General features: G+C 39.4%; 1 protein-coding gene across 1 annotated transcript in view; it reads right to left on the reverse strand.

The window, feature by feature from the left end:
- Window positions 1-21,828, reverse strand: part of DGKK (diacylglycerol kinase kappa) — a 156,367-nt gene that overhangs the window by 8,790 nt on the left and 125,749 nt on the right. The window contains exons 15-24 of the mRNA XM_053202325.1: window positions 12,674-12,893; window positions 10,939-11,043; window positions 10,405-10,501; window positions 8,760-8,867; window positions 4,066-4,162; window positions 3,682-3,789; window positions 2,937-3,050; window positions 2,460-2,594; window positions 1,134-1,294; window positions 448-589 (exon numbers count right to left, since the gene is read on the reverse strand). Coding sequence (XP_053058300.1) covers window positions 448-589; window positions 1,134-1,294; window positions 2,460-2,594; window positions 2,937-3,050; window positions 3,682-3,789; window positions 4,066-4,162; window positions 8,760-8,867; window positions 10,405-10,501; window positions 10,939-11,043; window positions 12,674-12,893 — 1,287 coding nt within the window. The remainder of the gene's footprint in view (window positions 1-447; window positions 590-1,133; window positions 1,295-2,459; window positions 2,595-2,936; window positions 3,051-3,681; window positions 3,790-4,065; window positions 4,163-8,759; window positions 8,868-10,404; window positions 10,502-10,938; window positions 11,044-12,673; window positions 12,894-21,828) is intronic.

A 21,828-nucleotide genomic window follows, 5' to 3' on the forward strand; every position in this document is an offset into this window, starting at 1 on the left:
GATGGTACATTTAACACAAAGTATCCTAATCTGGACCTTACCCTCAAGAGGGAAACCAAGGCAGCCTGGAGCTCAGGTTTCAACGACAGGCATTGCCTTAACAGGTTATACAGGGATCCACCACAGATGAGGAAGTGCCAATGCCAAGTTTCTCTCTATCTATTGGCTATTTCTTCCCTGAGGCCAGTGTGGTTGATAGCTATCAGGAAGAGGGCTAGTTCTCAGGCTGATGAAATCTGCTATGGGATTCCTCTCCCTCCCCGCCCAGCCATTCTGGACCTGTAACAAGCCAAGGAATACCTGTCCTCCCTTCCACTCTATAGACCAGTTTCCTGCCATATCATTTGCCCAGTTTCTCCACCCAGCCTCTGGCTCACTTTCCTTCACTTTCACCTTCTTACCTATTTGGTTTGACTCCTTTTCTTCATCTGCCCCTTCCTTTCTTACCTCATTGGGAATGCAGGAAGCTGCACCTGCCTCATTGCCACTGTCTTGGCTGTAAAATATGTCATTCAGGATGTTAGTACTGGCATTCACAGAATCCATGAGGACAGACACATGCTGGTGGACCTTGCTCAGGTCAGTAAGTCTGTAATAAAGCAAGAACAGATAAATGGGTCTGGAAATTCTAAAAACAAACTTCTGACGTGGGGTGCTGGTGAGAGGTGAGCTGAGGATAGAAATGAGAGCCCTAGGTATTCGAGTTGGGTAGGCAACTATGCCAGAAAATGTTTCTGTTCTTCTCTAGGTATTTGTCTTTTTTGATCCTTGTCTCACCTGAATTAGATGCTGGATGCTTTGGGCGAGTGGGAGACCAGGCTAGAGAAGGGTAGCTGACTCCAAGAACTCTGGGGCCCTCCTGATATTTAAGGGCAAGGATAAATATTCTTAGTCTTATTAGGCCTGAGGTAGCAGGAGATCAAAGCTCATCTCTGGGGCTAAAGGGAGAGGTTCAAGCTGGCTTATTGCTAAGCCAAAGACTATTTTCTGCCTAGATTGTCAGGGTCCCTGTCAATCTTCAGGGCTCTGGAAAAGACTCCTTTCTTAGGCCAGGCTCTCTAGTAGCCAACACAGACAAGTGTCCCTATCTGTTCTTGGGATTCCCAGCCCTGTATTTGGGTCAGTCTACTTACTCGCTGATGAGGTTTTCTGCAAGCTGAACTAAGTGCTGCATCTGGGCATACTCTTCATCAGAGAGGCTATCCTGAGATTCCTGGGAGTCCAGTTGGGGTTGAGAGGCAGCTTGAATTTCACTATGTTTGTACTCCCACATTTTCATTGAGTTCTCAAAGTCCTGGAAATGAAGATGGTGGCATATCCTGGTGATTGCTATAGCTAAGAGGGTACATGGAAGATCTGTTTGTGAGTCTTATATTTGTGGGTATGGTGGGTAAAGGAGAAAGAGGACCCCATCCATTCTGCTATACACTCATCTACACACATCCACATCTATCCTTCATTTTACTTCATTTTACTTACTCTTTCCTACTAGGCACTATTAAATTTTGTTGTTGTTGTTGTTGTTGTTACTGTGCTGCATCTTGAGACAACATGCTTCAGTCAGATAGATGTTAACCTTCCAGAAGCTCTTATATGAGGGCATCACAATCATAAGACAGTGGAACACCTTTCATGCTCCCTTCTTTGCCAAATCTAGGCCACATGTTGTGACGGATTTTAGAGCCAGACATATCTAGTTTAATTTTGAATTATGCTTCATCATTTACTGGTTGTGTGACCTTCAGCACATATTATTTAACATTTCTGGTTTTCATTTTCATCACCTGTAAAATGGAAATAAGAGTATCTACCTCATAGGATTGTTGGGAGTACCTGAGAGACTACATGTGACTAGCACAAAATAGGCAGTTTGTAAACTAGACATCCCCTCCCCTCTCTATTACTGTTTCTATGGGCTGTTCACAGGTTAAAGTGGAAGAAAGCCTCTAAGTACTGAATATCTGATCATTAATGTCTTCTTTCTAGCTTTAGATGCTTTGACTCAAATGGGTGACATTTGTGAATGCAGCATTTTGAAACTTAGAGGAACCTAAAGACCATATTCAATGAAGAATCTCTTGTTGAAGATTTCTTTAGCACTTTAACTTTAGCACTCTGTGCAGTAGAGGGAGCAGAATAACTGTCCAAAACCAAAGGAGAGAGCTCCTTGTCTCACTCTCTTCTTTTGGATAGTGGTTTGCAAATGTCAGTATATAGCAGAATGTCTCAGAGAGCTTGTTTACAAATGCAATTCCCAGGAACTACCCACCCCCATTCTGATTCAGTGGGTCTGGTGTGGGACCCAGGAATGTGCATTTCTAATAAGCACCCAAGGTGACTCTGATATAATTGGCATGCAGACCTCCCTTTGAGGAATTCTGCTTGATGGAAGTATTCAATACTCAAGTGATAGCTGTAGATGAGACAATGTAGGAGAAAGATGAGACTTCCTTTCTTACCCGATCTCTTGTCAACATTTGGGCGGCATTCTTGTATCTGATCTTGATAAGTCCTGGCCTCTGAACCCAGGCCTCCCCATCCACCTGAACTGGGATACCTTCTTCACCATCAATAGTTATCATCACCTCACGGCACTGCCAGAGAAGATGAGGGAGAATGGGGGAGAAAAATGAGGTAACCGCTACAGACCAATCTGATAATCCCACAGTAATGGCCTTAATGTGTATCTGAAGCAGGACTGGCAAGGATGTGAATCAGATTATCTCAGGGAAAAACATCTGTTTCCTATGGGCTTTTTGCTCCTTTTGGTCCCCACAAACTCTGTTTCCAACCTTAGCCAGCACCTTCCCACCCACCAAATAATTTCCCTCTACCCTGGCACTCTTACACCTAGTTAATTCGTGGGAGTACTCCACATTCTAAGTTGTAGCCACAAAGCCCAGCCTTTTTCTGATGCCTACCCATCCCCTGCCTACCTGGGCGATACGATGATGATGCAGGTTAATTATACGGGACATTGCCATTTGTACGGAGCCAAAGATAGCCACTACCTCCAGCTTCCCATCATCTATTGCAGGAGCTTCATATTCCTGAGAAGGAAAAACTGTGTCATTCCACCCTTGAGAGACCCCTTATCTATCACAAGCACATATGCTTTTAAGGATCCTGGTGAGAATTTTTCTAGCTCATGAAGGAGTAGAAAAACTACATATTAAAAGGGGAGAGATGAGGTCAGGAAGCCAATCTGGGAAAAGGGCACTGAGATCATAATTTTTAGCCCCTTTTGAGATCACAACTCTTAGCTGGTTCCTCGCTGTCCAATCTAGCATCATAAATCCCCAAGGCCAGTCCCACTGTCCTGATAACCTTGGGTTAGCTCAGAGAAAAGGGGCCATGGCAAATTTCCCAGGAGGTTTTATTGACAGAACTCCTTGGAAAAGAAAGAAATCTTTCAAAGATCTTTCAGGCAGGCCTAGGAGTAGAAAATTTGAAGTCTGGGCAAAATTAAGAATTGGTTTGATCCTGAGGTCTTTGGTTGATTCTGGAATGGTAATTGCCTTTTACAAAGGCCCTGATCATATATCTGGGCTAATAAATGTTCCCAATCTACCTCCTATTTCCTCAGTATCTACTTCCTACACCAGTCAGTGCAGCTACCCTTTATGAGAGACCTTAGAGAGGTTAAGCCTTTTCCTTCCCTGATCCTTGTTCCATACTCACTGTGGTTGCTGTGCTGCTGCCCCAAAAGTTGACACCCCCAGCATAGCTGGTAATGTTGAGCACTACGATGCCTTGCAGGTTTGGCAAGGAGATGGCTTCTCCATCACACTGAAAGAAAAGAGTAGTTCTCATTGGTTGGCCCTTCAGATACCAGTATGAAGGGACATTTACAGATATGGGGGGAGGGCTCTGTTTTCTCTTCATGCTATCATTTTCTAATCCATAAAATGGAAATCTATCCTCATGCCTTCCTCCCTTGAGCTGCGAGGGACGATCAGAGTTAAAGCTTGGGAAGAACAAAAGATATAGTGGAAAGTTGGTTCCCAAAGTAATGAGATTTCCTTTCTCCATGTCCAGGAAGTATTGCCCTCTTTTTGCACTCACCTCCAGGTGTATTCGTTCTTCTAGTTTCCTATAAGAGCGCTGCAAAAGTTCCTTGCTTCCCAGAAGGCCATACCACATCTTGTTCTTTAGGCGGCTACTATGGGGAGATAAAGGTAGAGAAAGATAGTCAGAGGTTGAATAATATAAAGATAAATGAATGAACAAAAGCAAGAGGAGACACCATCTTATTCTTCAAGTGCCTTCCTTTTTAAAAAAGTTTTTAAAAATTGAAGTATAATTAACATACAGTGTTATATTAGTTTCAGGTGTACAATATAGTGATTCAACAATTCTATACATTACTCAGGTCTCATCTTCAATCCCCATCACCTATTACATCCATCCTCACCCCCCAACCTCCCCTTTGGTTGCCATCAGTATGTTCTCTATATCTAAGAATCTGTTTTATGGTTTGTCTCTTTTTTCTTTGTTCATTTGTTTTCTTAAATTTCTTAAATTCCACGTATGAGTGAAATAATATGGTATTTGTCTTTCTCTGACTTATTTCACTTCGTATTATACTCTCTAGATCCATCCATGTTATTGCAAATGTCAAGATTTCATTCTTTTTTATAGCTAATATTCCATTACACACACACACACACACACACACACCCCACACATCTTCTCTATCCATTCATCTATGGATGGACACTTGGGTTGTTTCCATATTTTGGCTGTTGTAAATAATGCTGTAATAAACATAGGGGTGCATATATCTTTTTGAATTAGTGTTTTCATTTTCTTTGGGTAAATATACAGTAGTGGACTTAATGGATCATATGGTAATTCTATTTAATTTTTTGAGGTACCTCCAAACTGTTTTCCAAGTGGTTGAACCAGTTTGCATTCCACCAAAAGTGAAAGAGCGTTCCTTTCTTTCCACTTCCTTGCCAACAACTGTTTCTTGTGTAGTTCATTTTAGCCATTCTGATAGGTATGAGGTGGTGATGATGTTTTGATTTGCATTTCCCTGATGATTAATAATATTGAACGTCTTTTCATGTGTCTGTTGGACATCTGGATGTGTTCTTTGCAGAAATGTCTATTCACATCTTCTGCCCATTTTAACTGGATTATTTGTTTTTCTTGTGTTGAGCTGCATAAATTCTTTATATATTTTGGATACTGACCCCTTATTGGGTATATCATTGGCAAATATCTTCTCCCATTGAGTAGGTTGTCTTTTTTGTTTTGTTGATTTTTTCCCTTGCTGTGCAAAAGCTTTTATTTTGATGTAGTCCCAATAGTTTATTTTTCCTTTTGTTTCCCTTGCCAGAGGAGACATATCTATAAAGATGTTGCTATAGACTATGTCAGAGAAATTATTGGCCTGTGCTCTCTTTTAGGATTTTTATGGTTTCAGGTCTCACATTTAGGTCTTTAATCCATTTTTAGTTTATTGTTTTGTATGCTGTAAGAAAACGGTCCAGTTTCATTCATTTGCATGTAGTTGTACAGTTTTCCCAGAATAATTTGTTGAAGAGAATTTTTCCTATTGCATATTCACACCTCCTTGGTTGTAGATTAATTGACCATATAATTGTGGGTTTATTTCTGGGCTCTCTATTCTGTTCCATTGATCTATGTGTCTATATTTGTGCCAGAACCATCTTCAAGTGCCTTCTTATAGAGAGGAGTCATGTCAAATGGTAACTGAACACAAGAGGGGATGCTAGGATAATATAAAGTGTATCCCTATGCAAACACCTGCTGAAACGGGTTCCTGGGCACCCTGGAAGCCCCAGAATCTCCCCAATTTGCTGATTTTCCTTGATGTTGATATTAGCTCAGACTTGGAAGAGATAGGCTATATTCAGAAAGCAATACTCATAAAAAGCTATGAGCGTAACTGGTTTATACACACCAGCTAGCCTGGAAAGTGCCATTCCAGGAGCATAAAATTTCAGCTGCTTGGGATCAATTTCATTAGAAACATGTGACTCTTATACTGCCATATATTTGAAGCGTAACCTTTCTGGGAAAATGGAGGGATTTCCAAGACCTGTATATCAAGCCCTTAATTCAGTGCTATAGAATAGGGCTAAGCTTACTAGGCAGATTATAAAGGAGGAGCCAGTGGAGAGAATGTGGGACAGCCAAAGGATATTGGGAGACTTGGGGAGGAGGTGGGAAAGACAGGGTTCTACTGACTATAGGATATCTGATAAAAACAGGCAGGGGACTTACAATCACTAAAAATGTTGGATAGAGTTTACTATAAACTTTTATTTTTATTTTTTTTAATTTTAGAGAGAGAAAGAGAGCATGAGTGAGGGAGAGGGGCAGAGGAGACACACACACACACACACACACACACACAGAGAGAGAGAGAGAGAGAGAGAGAATCTTAAACAGGTTCCATGCTCAGTGTGGAGCCTGACATGGGGCTTGATCCCATGACCCTGGGATCATGACCTGAGCTGAAATCAAGAGTTGGACACTCAATTGACTGAGCCACTCAGGTGCCCTACTCTGAGCTTTTAAAGTAGAGCCACGATGAGTCACTACAAAGCATGAGTCTTGAAATGCAAGAAAGCTAGCACAAAATTACTTGGGCTCTCTTTGAAACCGTAAGTTCTCTGGGCAATCTAGTTTTCTCATTTATAAAAATAGGAGTTCAGTCATATGGAAATTCAAAATACCTAGAACAACCAAAACAATTCTGAAGAAGAACAAAGTTGGAGGACTTTCATCTCCCAATTCCAAAACTTATTATAAAGCTACAGTTATAAAGATAGTGTGAAGCTAGACATATAGAATACTGGAACAGAAGTGAGAGTTTAGGGGAAAAAAACCTTACATTTATGATCAATTTATTTTTGACAAATGTGCTAACGCAATTCCTTGGGGGAAAGGATAGCTTCAAAACTGGTGATATGGTAATTGGATATTCATGTGCAAAAAGATGAACCTAGACCCTTACCTCACACCATACACAAAAACTAACTGAAAGCAGATCATAGACTTAAATGTAAGAGCAAAAACAACACAAATTTTGGGAAAAACTTAGGAGCAAATTTTTGATACTTTAGGTTAGGCAAAACTTTTTTAGATGTGGCATCAAAAGCATGGTCCATAAAAGAAAAAACTTGATCAGTTGGAACTCATCAAATTTTAAACTTTTGTATTTCAAACGATACTACTGAGAAAATTAAAAGATAAACAACAAAAAAAGACAAGGAACAGAATTAAATCTTGCCATTTGCAACCACATGGATGGACTCAGAGGGTATTATGCTAAGTGAAATAAGTCAGACGGAGAAAGACAAATACTGTATAATTTCACTTGTATGTGGAATATAAAAACAAAATAGGGGTGCTTGGGTGGCTCATTGGTTAAGTTTCTGACTTCAGCTTGGGTAATGATCTCATGGTTTGTAGGTTCAAGCCCCACATCAGGTTCTGCACTGACAGCTCAGAGCCTGGAGTCTGCTTCAGATTCTGTGTCTCCTTCTCTTTCTGCCTCTTCCTGGCTTTTGCTTTCTCTCTCTCTCTCAAAAATAAATAAATAAACGTTTAAAAAATAAAAACAAAACAAAGCCAAAAAAGATTCACAAATACAGAACATAAACTGGTGGTTTACAGAGGCAGATGTGGGTGGGAAGATGAGCACAACAGATAAAGGGGATTAAGAGGTACAAACTTCTAATTATAAAACAAATAAGTCACAGAGATGAAATGTACAACATAGGCAATAGAGTCAGTAATATTTTAATAACATTGTGTAGTGACAAATGGTAACTACATTTATCCTGGTGAGCATTGAGCAAATGTATAGAATTGTTGAATCAATATGTTGTACACCTGAAACTAATATAACATTGCATGTCAATTATATTTCAATAATTAAAAAAGAAATATATAAAGTAGAAAGCAAAATTACCCTGCAACTGAATGTCTATGAAATAATCACTGGTAACATTGTCTTATAATTATAAATCTTTTCCTATATACATCTATGCATACCTATTTAAAAATGTTTACTATAAAATGAGTCATAAAAAAGACAAGCAACTGGAAAACACTATTTGCAAAGCACGTATCTGATAAAGTGCTTGTTCCTCAGCCCATGTCTGCTCTGAAAAAGAGGTTCTGGTGGCAGATGGCAGGGGTGGTGGGAGGAGGCATGGTTTTTTTTTACTTGAGGTTTCAATTTACAAAAACTCTGAAGCTGCATTTAGGTATGTCTGTAGTACAAAAGTACCAAAAGGTGACAAGTAAGCTAACACCAGATAAGGTAAAATCAGTGGGTCCAGGGGGACCAGATTAGGGACACCAAGAACTAGTAGGGAAATCTTTGATAATTTGCAGCCTTGCCAAGCAAAAACAGACTTAAGCCACTCCTAGGACCTGGTGAAGCTCTCACATACAGAACAAAGGTAGGAAATTTGCTGAATAGTCAATGTAATCTGTTTTCAATAATAGTAACACCATGAGCTGTGTTACACAGCAATCTATAGGTCTAAACTCTGTAGGCAGCTCCAAGTTCAGGATACCAGTGCAGAGTCATCACAAACCAGGTCAACATTTGGGGCAAGCCATCACACTAGGCCAACGTTGGGACCAATGTGTTTTACTTCCAAAGAACCTCTTTCTTTCTCTTTCTTGTCTGGAAGTTAGGGGATGTAGGAGGATATGTGTATATTATGATTGTGTGTTTGGATATAGGGAGGGGAGTTTCTTTTCCTTACTTGTATTGTCCTGGGTGTTCATCTCTTCTGGTGTTGAATTCCAGAGAAATTTTAGCATCCAGTCCAATTCCAAAATAGTTGTTCATGACACACCTTTCTTTGAAGCGTCTTAAATTCACCAACGGGAAGAAGAGGACAGACATTGGTGCAGGAAAGAAGTGCCATTATCATTAGGCTGGAGGCTTCATCTATATAACTGGAAACCACTGAGGGAGGCCTCCCTTACATTGGGCACAAGACTTTATGCTCTTGACAGGCATATACAAATACCCTATTATGTTAACAATTAGCTTGTTAGCTTTAAGAGAGGGAACCCAGCAGTTGGGAGGATTCAGTGGGATTGAAACTCATAATAAAGAAATCATCCTTGGAGACCCTTAGATATGAGTGGCCAATATTTTCTTCACATATAATAAAGGGAAATAGTCATTGACTTATTCCCATAAAGAATAAGTATCTCAGATAAAAATGTATGATGAAAGTAAAGTCTGTACTACCGTTTTCAGAGATGTCTGAACTCCTTTGTACCACTTTCACATCAAAGGTCAAAGTGACCACACATTTGAGGGAAAAGACTGATGAAAGAGGGTAGATATATATACAACCAAAGCCAACCAGTTTCTTGATTCTTCTGCAACCACCTTGGGTGTCAACATCAAAACCAGTAATGTGCTAAAGCCAGTTAGTACCAGCTCATATAAGCTGATTGTGCCTATTATGTCCCAACTCTGCATTCAATGGAATTATATCAGTAGCTTGAAATAGGCCATGGTGGGAGGGTTTGCACCAGGAATAAATCAGGATTTTCCCCCCAGAGAGCTAGTTGTTAAACATTTGGCAGCATACCACTGATCAAAGCTCATAAGGTAGGTCCATGAGACCTCAGACATGAGCATAAGCCAATAATGAAACAGAGGGGAGTGGGGGTTGGAGATAGGAATAAATGAGAAGCTGCAGTTAACTTAAATAACTGCCAACTGTGTCCTTCTTTTGAGCAACTGAAAATGAATACAGTTTAGTTACTCATAGATACATTTTTATTTGATACTAAACTGACCCCACATCTCTCACATGAGATTTGCCTCCCTCAGCTACAGTCCAGAGATTGGAGTTTCTCCAAGTGATGTCCAAACTGTTTTTAGTGAAACTCAAAATGAGTAAATGTGGTGGAACTTGGCTCCTGGGAATATTTTAAAGAGGTAGGGCTAGTGATACAGATGTTTTTAGATTTCCTATATAGCCCCCTAAATGATCACTTATTTTTTAGTGTCTCCAATTATTTATTGTTAAAGGCAACAGTGGAAAAACAGGTCCTTTGCAATAACAACAGCTAATATTTATCAAGTATTTACAATAAAAATAACAATAATTATGCTAACACATATAGTACTTAACTGTGGATGCTAAGCACTGTTCAATGCAAGTACTGTGTGTATATAAACTGAATAAACACAAGAAGCCTATGTGGCTAGTTCTACAATTATCTTCATCTTATACATGAGAAAATTGAGGTTCAGATTGGTTGAATTACTTGTGTAAGGTCACACAACTAGTAAGTAGAGTCAGGATTTGACTCAATATCCTTCGGCTACTCTTAACCAGAGAAAGGAAAAGTCATAAAATGGTGGTAGGGCTAAATACTTACATAGTTTCAGGTGTGAAATATAAGTGCTCCAAATTGAGGTTGTCTAGGTCTTCACTTTTGAGAGAAGATATAGAAGACAAAGTGCCATGATGGGAACCTAGACACAAAAGATGTCACCTTGGTGTCAGATACAAACAAGACAGCCCTTCCTCCCACTTGCATTTCACCCTATTTTCTCTGTGGAACCATGGTCAAACTCAATGACTTTCTCTTAGATTATAATCAAGGTTCTCATTCCAAAGAGGGATCATCTTAGATGAACAGGGACTTTCTCTGAGAGAACAGTAAGGTTGGGTTGCTTGCTTCAAATCTTGGGTTTCATCAGGGAGCCTTTTCAAAGTACTTAGTGAAGTCATTACTTCTGGACATTGGCATGGGATCTTATACTGTGAAGTTTCTAGGACATAGGGAGAGATATCTACCACAGAGTAGGATTATGGCTAAAGAAAGATGCATGAAAACACATCTTAATTCCATGGGAACTAGAAAACAGTGATAAAGGATAGAATAAGAGAAGGAGAGAAAGATCCTTACGGTGTCTTGGGCTCATCTGGCTAATGTCTTTTAAGTCATCTTCCAGGAAGAAAGTTGAAGTAAAGTTCTTAACCGATATTGTCTGACGGCTTTGCTCATCAAGAACTACAGAGAAAAAGTGGAAGGAAAAAAGGAAGGAAGGAGAGAGGGAGGAAGCAAGGTAGGAAGGAAAGATGAGAGGGAGGGAGGGAGAGAGCAAGGTAGGAAGGGAGGGAGAGAATAAGGTAGGAAAGGAGGGAGAGAGAAAAGGAGAGAACGAGGGAGGGAGAGGAGAGAAGGAGGGAAGGAAGGAGGAAGAAATAAAGGAAGGAGGATTGGTCACATTTGTTGAACTTTTCTTAAGCATCTCTTTCGTTTAGTTAATGCCAGTAGAGACCCCCATCTGACCATCTCCTCTCCTCCATAATGCTGTTCGTAGTCTTAGCTTTCTTACAGTGTTGCCCCCATGTCTCTTCATATCCATACTTGAGCTTTCTCTATTTTACTGGTTACTCTTTTTCTGCCACTCAGTAAATGTGGTGTGAGTAGAAGCTCAGAGCCAGGGGCAGAGGGAGAAAGGTGGAAAACCCTCTGCTCTTCTACCTCCATTATCATCTTTGTTAATACATTTACTCACAGGACTGTTTTCCAGACTTGAGCCTCTAGGACCATGCCATTCTTTCATCCAAATGTTTCACCCATTCCAAGAATATTTGAGAAGCCTCCTTTCTTTCACCAGCGTATATGTTGTATGGCTCAGATGTTCAGCCTGTGCCAAACCTCATAGGTTCAATCCCTATTCTACTAGATGTTCCTTTCTCTGTCCCATGGCCACAAGCTGCACCTCTAAATCTGACTTATATGTTCATGGAGGAGACTGAGAGTTGTGATAAGATTATGGGTACATCCCCACTTGGAAACTTAACTACAGAAATAGAGGCAAACAAGCTGTTTACTTCATTCCCAGTGCATAATGGAGATTTTCCTTCTTTTTTGGAAACTTGCTGAGGCTGTAACTAAAGGAACCAAGGCAGGAGAAAGTGCCATGGCTAAAAGTCAGAGGCCATCCAAGGGACTTCATTGCTATGTGGACTTCTCAACTCCACCAGTTCAAGAACACATTGTCTTCTACCATTTTCTGATATGTTTTTCAAGGAAGCATTGTGGGTAGAAGTGGGAGCCAAAATGTTAAATTAAGAAGTTGGAGGAGTTTAAAGAGTTTTCATACTGAGTTGGAAGCTTACAGATGTCATGAGTTGTGGGAAATGGCAGTCAATGCCAGAGATCCCAGGACAACTCTTAGGGCCCTTGTGCCTGATTAATACTATATAAGACATGCAGAGATGAACACTATTTTCTTTTTAAAATAGTCACAGGCTTGTGGGTTGGAAGGAAACAGGAATAGGTGGAAAAAAAATTCCATGGCTGGTGGTGGAAGCTGACAGAGCTTTGAGCCAGACCTCTTGGGAGCTGTAATTGTTTAGGATGAGTGTTAGTTCCAAAAATAAATGAGTTGCAAGGATTGAGTGTCTGGGAGGTAGGAGGAGCCAAAGAGACAGCTTATTAGGACTGAGGTTTTTCAAATTATCAGTCTGAAGACTGACTTTGAATACTATATGAATACAGAATCTAGTCAAGTTTTGGCAGTGGAGTCAAATAGCAGACCCGGAGTGCCCAGAGTGAGGGAGACCAGTAAACCATCCACTGGAGCCTTCTCTTTCCTTTACCTCAATTGCCACAACTCTGGGACCCTTACCTTGTTCAACTTGGAATATGATGAGCTTCAAGGATTTCTGGAGATTCTGGGCCTTTGTGGCCAGCTCCAACTTGCACTTGGCTATGTGGTCTATTTGAGGGATGAAGGGCTTTCCATCTGCCTTTCCACTGTCTGCACATACTGTAGCACTTTTCTCAACTGCTGCCTCCTCAGCCAGGATATCAATCAGGGCACTGAGCTTGTCATACATTATGTCGCTCTGTGTAACGATGAAGGGGACAGGGCATTGTTATGAGAGGTTAGTGCTTGAAAGGACAGAATAAGGAACTGGGTGGTATGTGAGAGGTGGGGAGAGGTAGTAGTTGGCCAGGAACCCTGAGCATAGAAAGTTGAATGTGAGGAGATAAAAGTTTGAGGAAAGAAGTACTTGGTAGATGTGATGAGATAGCCAAAGAGTGCTAGGGTATCAAACAGATATCGTTTGCTTTTGAGCAGCTACAGGCATCAATGTATATTGCCAAGTTTTTCTCATGTCAGACTGGCCTGTAAAATGATATGTAATATGGCAAACTTGAGGAAAGAGAAAAATTACTGGATTGGCGTTTCTATGGGCATGCTCCTATGGATGTGGGTGTACCTCTGCATGGGTGTCTAGTGTCTGCCTTGGTATATGCATATGTTTGGGGACTGCATTCAGTGATTATGGCTTGATTTCCAGCTCCATCACTTAATAGTTTGTGACCTGAGGCAAGTTACTTAACCTCTATGTGCTTTTATATTCTAGGGCAGTTGTGAAGATTAAATAAATTAATGCATTAAAAATCCTTAAACATTTCCTGGCATAGTGTAAGTGTTATATAAGTTAACTATTGGTGCTGTTGTTATTATAGAGAGGCTGTTATACAGAGGTTATTATTTAGAGGTTATTATAGAGGTTAATGTGGGTGTATTTCTAGCATGTATTTGTACATATTTTCATGTATGTTCTAGTATACAACCATGTGCATACATGCTTGGTGTACACTTGTGTCTATGTGTAAGCAGATGCTTGGCATATGCTTAGGTACATGGTACATGTATTAGCATGCATAATGCCACTGTTCATTTGGTGAGATGGAAGTTTGATGAGGTCAGACTTCTCCCATAATGGAGGCATACCAGCCTCTTCTCGTTCCCTTTCTTTTACAATACCCAGTGAAAGGCACATTTCCTTTTCTTAAGTTTATTTATTTATTTTGAGAGAGAGAGAGCACAAGGGAGAGGAGAGAGAGAGGGAGAGGATCCCAAGCAGACTCCACACTCAGAGCACCATACGGGGCTTGAACTCACAAACCTGTGAGCTCATGACTTGAGCCGAAATCTAGAGTTGGACACTTAATTGACTGAGCCACTCAGGTGCCTTCACATTTGTTTGTAATTAAAAAGGGGGCCCTGGGACTTCCAGGGAGATGGCAGAGTAGGAGGATCCTAAGATCACCTCATCCCATGGATACACCTACATAACAGCCACATCAGTGTAAATAATGCAGAAGATGACCCAAAGACCAGCAGAACAGATTATCCACAGCTAATCATAGAGAAGAGGCCACATTGACAGTTGGAGGAAGGGCAGAGACATGGTTGGGAACCAAAATGACCTGTGAGACTGTACGCAGGTTGGAAGGACACCAAAGGTACAGAGAAGGGAGAGAAGACACCACACAAGGCACCCCAGGTACAGGGGACACACACTGAGAAGACAAACCCCCATAACATTTGGCTTTGAAAACCAGGGGGCTTTGTGAGTTCCTATAATCAGTGGGGCTCAACACCAGGAACTTTAAAAATCAGTGGGCTCAGTTATGGGAGAGCTGGAAGGTGAGAGGAAACTGAGTTTCTACCCTTAAAGACACAACAAAACAACCCCACTGAGACACAGCATAGAAGCAGCAGTTTGATAAACACTTGGGGGCATATGGGAAGGAGATTTATTTACTAATCTCAGAACGTGTGCTGGAAGGACAGGGATCCTTAGGAGACTTCTCCAAGAATAAAAGAGCTGGCAGGTGCCATTTCCTTCCCCCGCTCCCAGCCTAGAAACACAGACACCTGTGGGAACCAAGAGGAACACTTTCTACCTAGCTTGCTAACAGCACACCCCACCCCTGTGCACTTCTGTGGACCTGCCCCCTTCAACCCATCCTCAGCAGTTCTCCAAAGGAGCTACACGTCCTCTCCCACAGAGACAGGCACACACCTTGCTAATACTGGGCACCCCACTCCCTGAATTCTGTGGACCCAACCCATCAAACATGCCCTTGGCAGGAGTCCATCCAAAGTGAGGACACAAGCATGGCATTGTGCAAGCAGCCAGGACAGGGGCCAGCACCACTCCAAAGTGACTTCTGCTCTGGGGAGAGGGGAAGATAACCACACACATCAGTTCTACTGCAGCTCAAGCAGTGGGCTGGGGGCAGACATATGGTCTGACTGCAGGCCTCAACCACCAATGAAAGCTTCTCAGGGTACAACACAGGGAGAGTGCCCTGCCTACCAACAAAAGCCTCTCAGGGGGCAACACAGGGAGAGCATCCTGCAGTTTGGTCTCGGCAGATCTGACAAATGCCTGGTCTGACCCACCTCAAGCCTAATGTGGCTCCAAACTGGCCCATTAACCACACAAGGATGAAACACTACCCACAACAGGCAAAGAGAACCATTTCAGATGACTCGACTAAAGACAAAAACATCTCAGCCACAAGACCAGGGTACACACAACACACAGGAGACACTCTTGAAGTGCCAGGTTCTGGTAAGCAGAGGACACTGCACTGCAGGGCCTCTTTTTTTTTTTTTTTTTTTTTTTTTTTTTTTTTTTTTTTTTAATAAGGCTACTACTTTCAAGAACAGGAGGCATAGCTGACTTTTCTAACACATAGAAACAAGTATAAAGAGTTATAAAAAAAATGACACAGAGGAATGTGTCCCAAATTAAAGAACAGGGCAAAATCACAGCAGGAGAGCTAAACAAAATGGATATAACTAATATGCTTGATAGAGAATTTAAAGTAATGGCCATAAATATACTCACTGAATTTGAGAAAAGAGTGGAGGACCTTAGTGAGACCCTCAACAAAGAAACAGAACACATAAAAAAGAACCAATCAGAGGTGAAAAAATCAAAAATTGGAATTAAATATACAGAAGCCGAAGAACAGATGAGTGACCTGGAGGACAGAGTAATGAAAATCAAGCAGGGTGAACAAGAGAAAGAAAACAGAATAATAAAAAATGAGAATAGATTAAGAGAGCTCAGTGACACCATCGAGCATAACACCATCCACATTGTGGGGATCCTAGAGGGAGAAGAGAGAGAAAAGATTGCAGAATATTTATTTGAAGAAATAATAGCTGAAAATATTCCCTAATCTAAGGAAAAAAATTTCCAGATCCAGGAAGCACAGAGATTCCCTGACAAAATCAACCCAAGGAGGTCCATACCAAGACACATGGTAATTAAAATGGCAAAAAATAGTGATAAAGAGAGAATTTTAAAAGCAGCAGGAGAAAAAGAGATAGCTACTTACAAGAAAAACCACAAAAGGCTATCAGCTGATTTTTCAGCAGAAACTTTGCAGGCCAGAAGGGGTGGCATAATATATTCAAACTGCTGAAAGAAAAAAACTTGTAGCCAAGAATACTCGATCCAGCAAAGCTACAGTTCAGAATAGTAGGAAAGATCGCTTCCCAAACAAAAGTTAAAGGAATTCATCACTACTAAACCAACTTTACAATAAATGTTAAAGGAGATTCTTTGAGTGGAAAGAAAAACCATAGGCAGAAGTAAGACAAGTAGGAAGCACAAAAGCAGTAAAATTAAGTATATCTATAAAATCAGTTAAGGGAGTCACAAAATAAAACAATGACACCATATACCTAAAACGTGAAGTTGGAGAGAGGTAAAAATTTACTGCTTTTAGAATGGGTTCAAACTTAAATGGCCATCAACTTAATATAGACTGCTATATGCAGAAGATGTTATATCCAAACCTAATGGTAACCACAACTAAAACTAGTAGTGGATATCCAAAAATATAAAGAAAAAAGAATTCAAGTATGTCACTAAAGAAAGCCAGCAAGCCATGAGAGAAGAGAGCAAGAGAAGGAACACAGAAGAACTATAAAAACAATCATGAAACAAGTAACAAAATGGTAATATGTACATACTTTTCAATAATTACCTTGAATGCAAATGCACTCAAAAGTCATAGGGTGATATAATGGCTAAAAAAGTAACACCCATCTATACACTGGCGTGCCTGGGTAGCTCAGTTGGTTAAGCATACGACTACTGCTTTTGGTTCAGGTCAAGATCTCATGGTTCAAGAGTTTGAATCCCGCATTGAGCTCTGTGCTGACAGTGCAGAGCCTTCTTAGGATACTTTCTCTCCCCTCTCTCTCTGCCCCTACCACACTCATGCTCTCTCTCAAATAAACTTAAAAATTTATACAGAAAAAAGACCATCTATATGTTGCATACAAGAGACTCATTTCAGACCTATAGACACATGCAGACTGAAAGTTAAGTGATAGAAAAAACATTTATCATGCCAATAGAAGTGAAAAGAAATCTAGGGTAGCAATTCTTATATCAGACAAAATAGACTTTAAAACAAAGACCTTAACAAGTGCCAAAGAAAGACACTATATAATCATAAAGGGACCAATCCAACAGGAAGATATAATAATTATAAATATTTATGCACCCAACATGGATACACCCAAATACATAAAGCAGCTATTAAAAATCATACAGGAAGTAACTGATAGTAATACAATAATATCAGGGGATTTTAACACCTCACTTACATCAATGGGTAAATCATCCAACAGAAAATCAATAAGGAAACTGTGGCTTTAAATGATACTGTTGACCAGATGGATCTAATAGATATATTGAGAATATTCTATCCTAAAACTGTGGAATACACACTCTTTTCAAGTGCACATGGAATATTCTCTGGTTAGATCACATGTTTGGCCATAAAATAGTCTCAACAAATTAAAAAAGATTGAAGTCATATCATGCATCTTTTCTGATACAATGAAACTAGAAATCAACCACCAGACAAAATCAGGAAAGAAAACAAATACATGGAGGTTAAATAGCATGCTACTAAACATGAATACGTCAACCAAAAATAAAAGGGAAACCAAAAAATATATGCAGAAAAATGAAAATGAACACACAAAGTCCAAAATCTTTGCAATGCAGGAAAGTTGTTCTAAGAGGGAAATTAATAGTAATACAGGTCTACCTCAAGAAGCAAGAAAATTTTCAAATAAACAACCTAACCTTACACCTAAAGGAGATAGAAAAAGAAAAGAACAAAACCCCAAAACAATAGAAAAAAAAGAGGACTCAAATAAACAAAATCAGAAATGAAAGAAGAGAAATAAAAAATGATAACACAGAATGGTAAAAGATTATGAGAGAATATTATGAAAATTATATGCCAACAAATTGGACAACCTAGAAGAAACGGATAAATTTTTAGCAACAAGTCACTTCCCTTAACTGAATTAGGAAGAAATAGAAAATTTGAACAGACTGATTACCAGCAATGAAATTGAATCAGCAATCAAAAAAACTCTGAATAAACAAAAGTCCAGAACCATCTGGATTCACAGGTGAATTCTACCAAATATTTACAGAAGAGGTAAAACCCATTCTTCTGAAACTATTCCAAAAAAACAAAAGAGCAAGGAAAGCTTCCAAATTCATTATATCAGGTCAGCATTACCATGATAACAAAACCAGATAAAAACAATACAAAAAAAAAAAAAAGAAAACTATAGGCCAATATCTCTGATTAACATAAATGCAAATATCCTCAAGAAAACACTAGCAAATCAAATCCAACAATACATTAAAAAAATCATTAACCATGATCAAATGGGATTAATTCCTGGGATGCAACGTGGTTCAGTATTTGCAAATTTATCAGTGTGATACATCACATCAACCAGAGAAAGGATAAAGACCATGTGATTATTTCTACAGATGTAGAAAAAGCATCTGACAAAGTAAAACATCCATTTATGATAAAAATCCTCAATAAAGTATGTTTAGAGGGAACATGCCTCAATATAATAAAGATCACATATGAAAGCCCACAGTGAACATCATAGTAAATGGTGAAAAACTGAGAGCTTTTCCCCTAAGATCAGGAACAAGACAAGGATGCCAACTGTTACCACTTTTATTCAACATTGTAGTGGAAATCCTAGCAACAGCAATCAGATAACAAAAATAAAAAGCATCCAAATTGGTAAGGAAGCAGTAAACTTTCACTATTTGCAGATGACATCATACTGTATATAGAAAACCCTAAAGACTACACACACACACACACACACACACACACACACACTACTGGAGCTGATAAATGAATTCAGTAAAGTCACAGGATACAGAATTTATATACAGAAACCTATACACTGATAATGAAGTAGCATAAAGAGAAATTAAGAAAACAATCCCTTTTACAATTGCACCAAAAATAATAAAATATCTCAGAATAAATTTAACCAAGGTGGTGAAAGTTCTGTACCCTGAATACCAGAAAACACTGATGAAAGAAATTAAAGATGACACAAACAAATGGAATGATATTCCATGTTCATGGACTGGGAAAAAAAATTTTGTTATAATGTCCATACTACCCAAAGCAATACACATTTAATGCAATACCTATCATATTATCAACAGCAGCTTTTACAGAACTAGAACAAATAATCCTTAAATTTGTATGGAACCACAAAAGACCCCAAATAGTCAAAGCAGTCTTGAGAAAGAAGAACAAAATAGGAGGTATTACAGTCCCAGATTTCAAGATGTACTACAAAGATGTACTTCAAGATGTAAGGTACTGGCACAAAAATAGACACATAGATCAATAGAACAGAATAGAGAGCCCAGAAATAAACTTACAAACATAACTCAACATAATAAAGGCCATTGGTGAAAAACCCATAGCTAATATCATCCTTATGGAGAAAAACTGAGAGCTTTTCCTTTATGGTTGGGAACACGACACGGATGTCCCATCTCACCACTTTTATTCAACACAGTACTGGAAGTCCTAGCCACAGCAAACAAACAACAAAAAGAAATAAAAGGCATCCAAATGAGCAAGGAAGAAGTCAAACTTTCACTTTGTTTTTTGCAGATGACATGATACTACATGTACATAGAAACCCAAAAAGTCTCCACCAAAAAATTGCTAGAACTGGTAAATGAACTCAGTAAAGTCTCACGATACAAAATCAATGTATAGAAATTTGTTGCATTTCTATGCACCAATAATGAAGTAGCAGAAAAAGAAATTAAGAAAACATTCCCACTTAAAATTGCAACCAAAACATTAAGATACCTAGGAATAAACCCAGCCAAGGAGGTAAAAGACCTGTACTCTGAAAACTGTAAAACACTGATGAAAGAAACTGAAGATGACACAAAGAAATGGAAAGACATTCCATGCTCATGGTATGGAAGAACAAATATTATTAAAATGTCTATACTACCCAAAGCAATCTACACATTTAATACAATCCCTATCAAAATACCACCAGCATTTTTCACAAAAATAGAAGAAACAATCCTAAAATTTATATGGAACTACAAAAGACCCTGAATAGGCAAAGCAATCTTGAAAAAGAAAAGTGAAGCTGGAGGCATCAAAATTCCAGACTTCAAGTTATATTACAAAGCTGTAGTGATCAAAACAGTATGGTACTGGCACAAAAAATAGGCACAAAGATTAATAGAACAGAATAGAAAACCTAGAAATAAATCCATAATTATATAGTCAATTAATCTTCGACAAAGCAGGAAAGAATGTCCACTGGGAAAAAGACAGTTCCTTAAACAAATAGTGTTAGGAAAACTGGACAGCAACATGCAAAAGAAACTGGACCACTTTCTTACATGATACACACACACACACACACACACACACACACAAACTCAAAATGGACTAAAGACCTAAATGTGAGACATGAAACCATAAAAATCCTAGAAGAGAGCACAGCACAGGCAGTAACTTCTCTGACATCAACCATAGCAACCTTTTCTAGATAGGTTCCCCTAGGCAAGGGAAAAAAAAATATTCTGACTATATCAAAATAAAAAGCTTCTGCACAGAGAAGGAAATAATCAACAAAACTAAAAGGCAACCTATGGAATGGGAGAAAATATTTGCAAATGACATATCCAATAAAAAGTTAGTATCCAAAATATATAAATAACTTATCAAACTCAACACCCACAAAACAAATAACCCAATTAAAAAATGGGCAGAAGGCATGGACAGACATTTCTCCAAAGAAGACATCTAGATGGCCAACAGACACATGAAAAGATGCTCAACATCACTAAGCATCAGGGAAATGGAAATCAAAACATCAATGAGATATCACCTCACAACTGTCAGAATGGCAAACATCAGAAACACAAGAAAAAAGTGTTGGCAAGGACGTGGAGAAAATGGAACCATCGTTCACTGTTGGTGAGAATGCAAACTGGTGGAACAACAACTGAAACAGTATTGAAACGCCTCAAAACATTAAAATAGAATTACCATGAGATCCAGTAATTCCATTACTGGCTATTTACCCAAAGAAAATGAAAACACTAATTCAAAAAGATACATGTAACCATATGTTTATTGTAGCATTATTTACAATAGCCAAGATATGGAAGCAGCCCAAGTGTCCATCGACTGATGAATGGATAAAGAAGTGGTATAGGAGGGGCCAAAATGGCAGAACAGCATGTAAGTTTTTTGTATCTTTTGTCCCTGAAATGCAGCCAAATCAACACTAAACTATCCTACACATGAATAAAACTGATTTGAGGATTAACACAACAATCTGCACAACCTGAACCACAGAACTTGGCAGGTACACAGTGCAGAGAGGTGAACGAGGGGAGAGAGAAGTTGTGGAGGGCAGGGAGCTGTTTTTGCTTGCAGAGAGAGGACAGAGATGGGGGAGAGTACGGGAAAACCAACCCCCACAAAAATAAGCTGGAGAGAAAGGGGAAAAGTGGAAATAGACGCAGGTACTGAACAAAAAAGGGAGAAAGGAGAAAGGAGAGGGTTTAAATTCCATTAGGACTCTACAAACAGGGGAGCGCAGAGTCTGAAATTCCA

The sequence above is a fragment of the Acinonyx jubatus genome, chromosome X, assembly GCF_027475565.1.
Source record: "Acinonyx jubatus isolate Ajub_Pintada_27869175 chromosome X, VMU_Ajub_asm_v1.0, whole genome shotgun sequence".
Taxonomy (NCBI): domain Eukaryota; kingdom Metazoa; phylum Chordata; class Mammalia; order Carnivora; family Felidae; genus Acinonyx; species Acinonyx jubatus.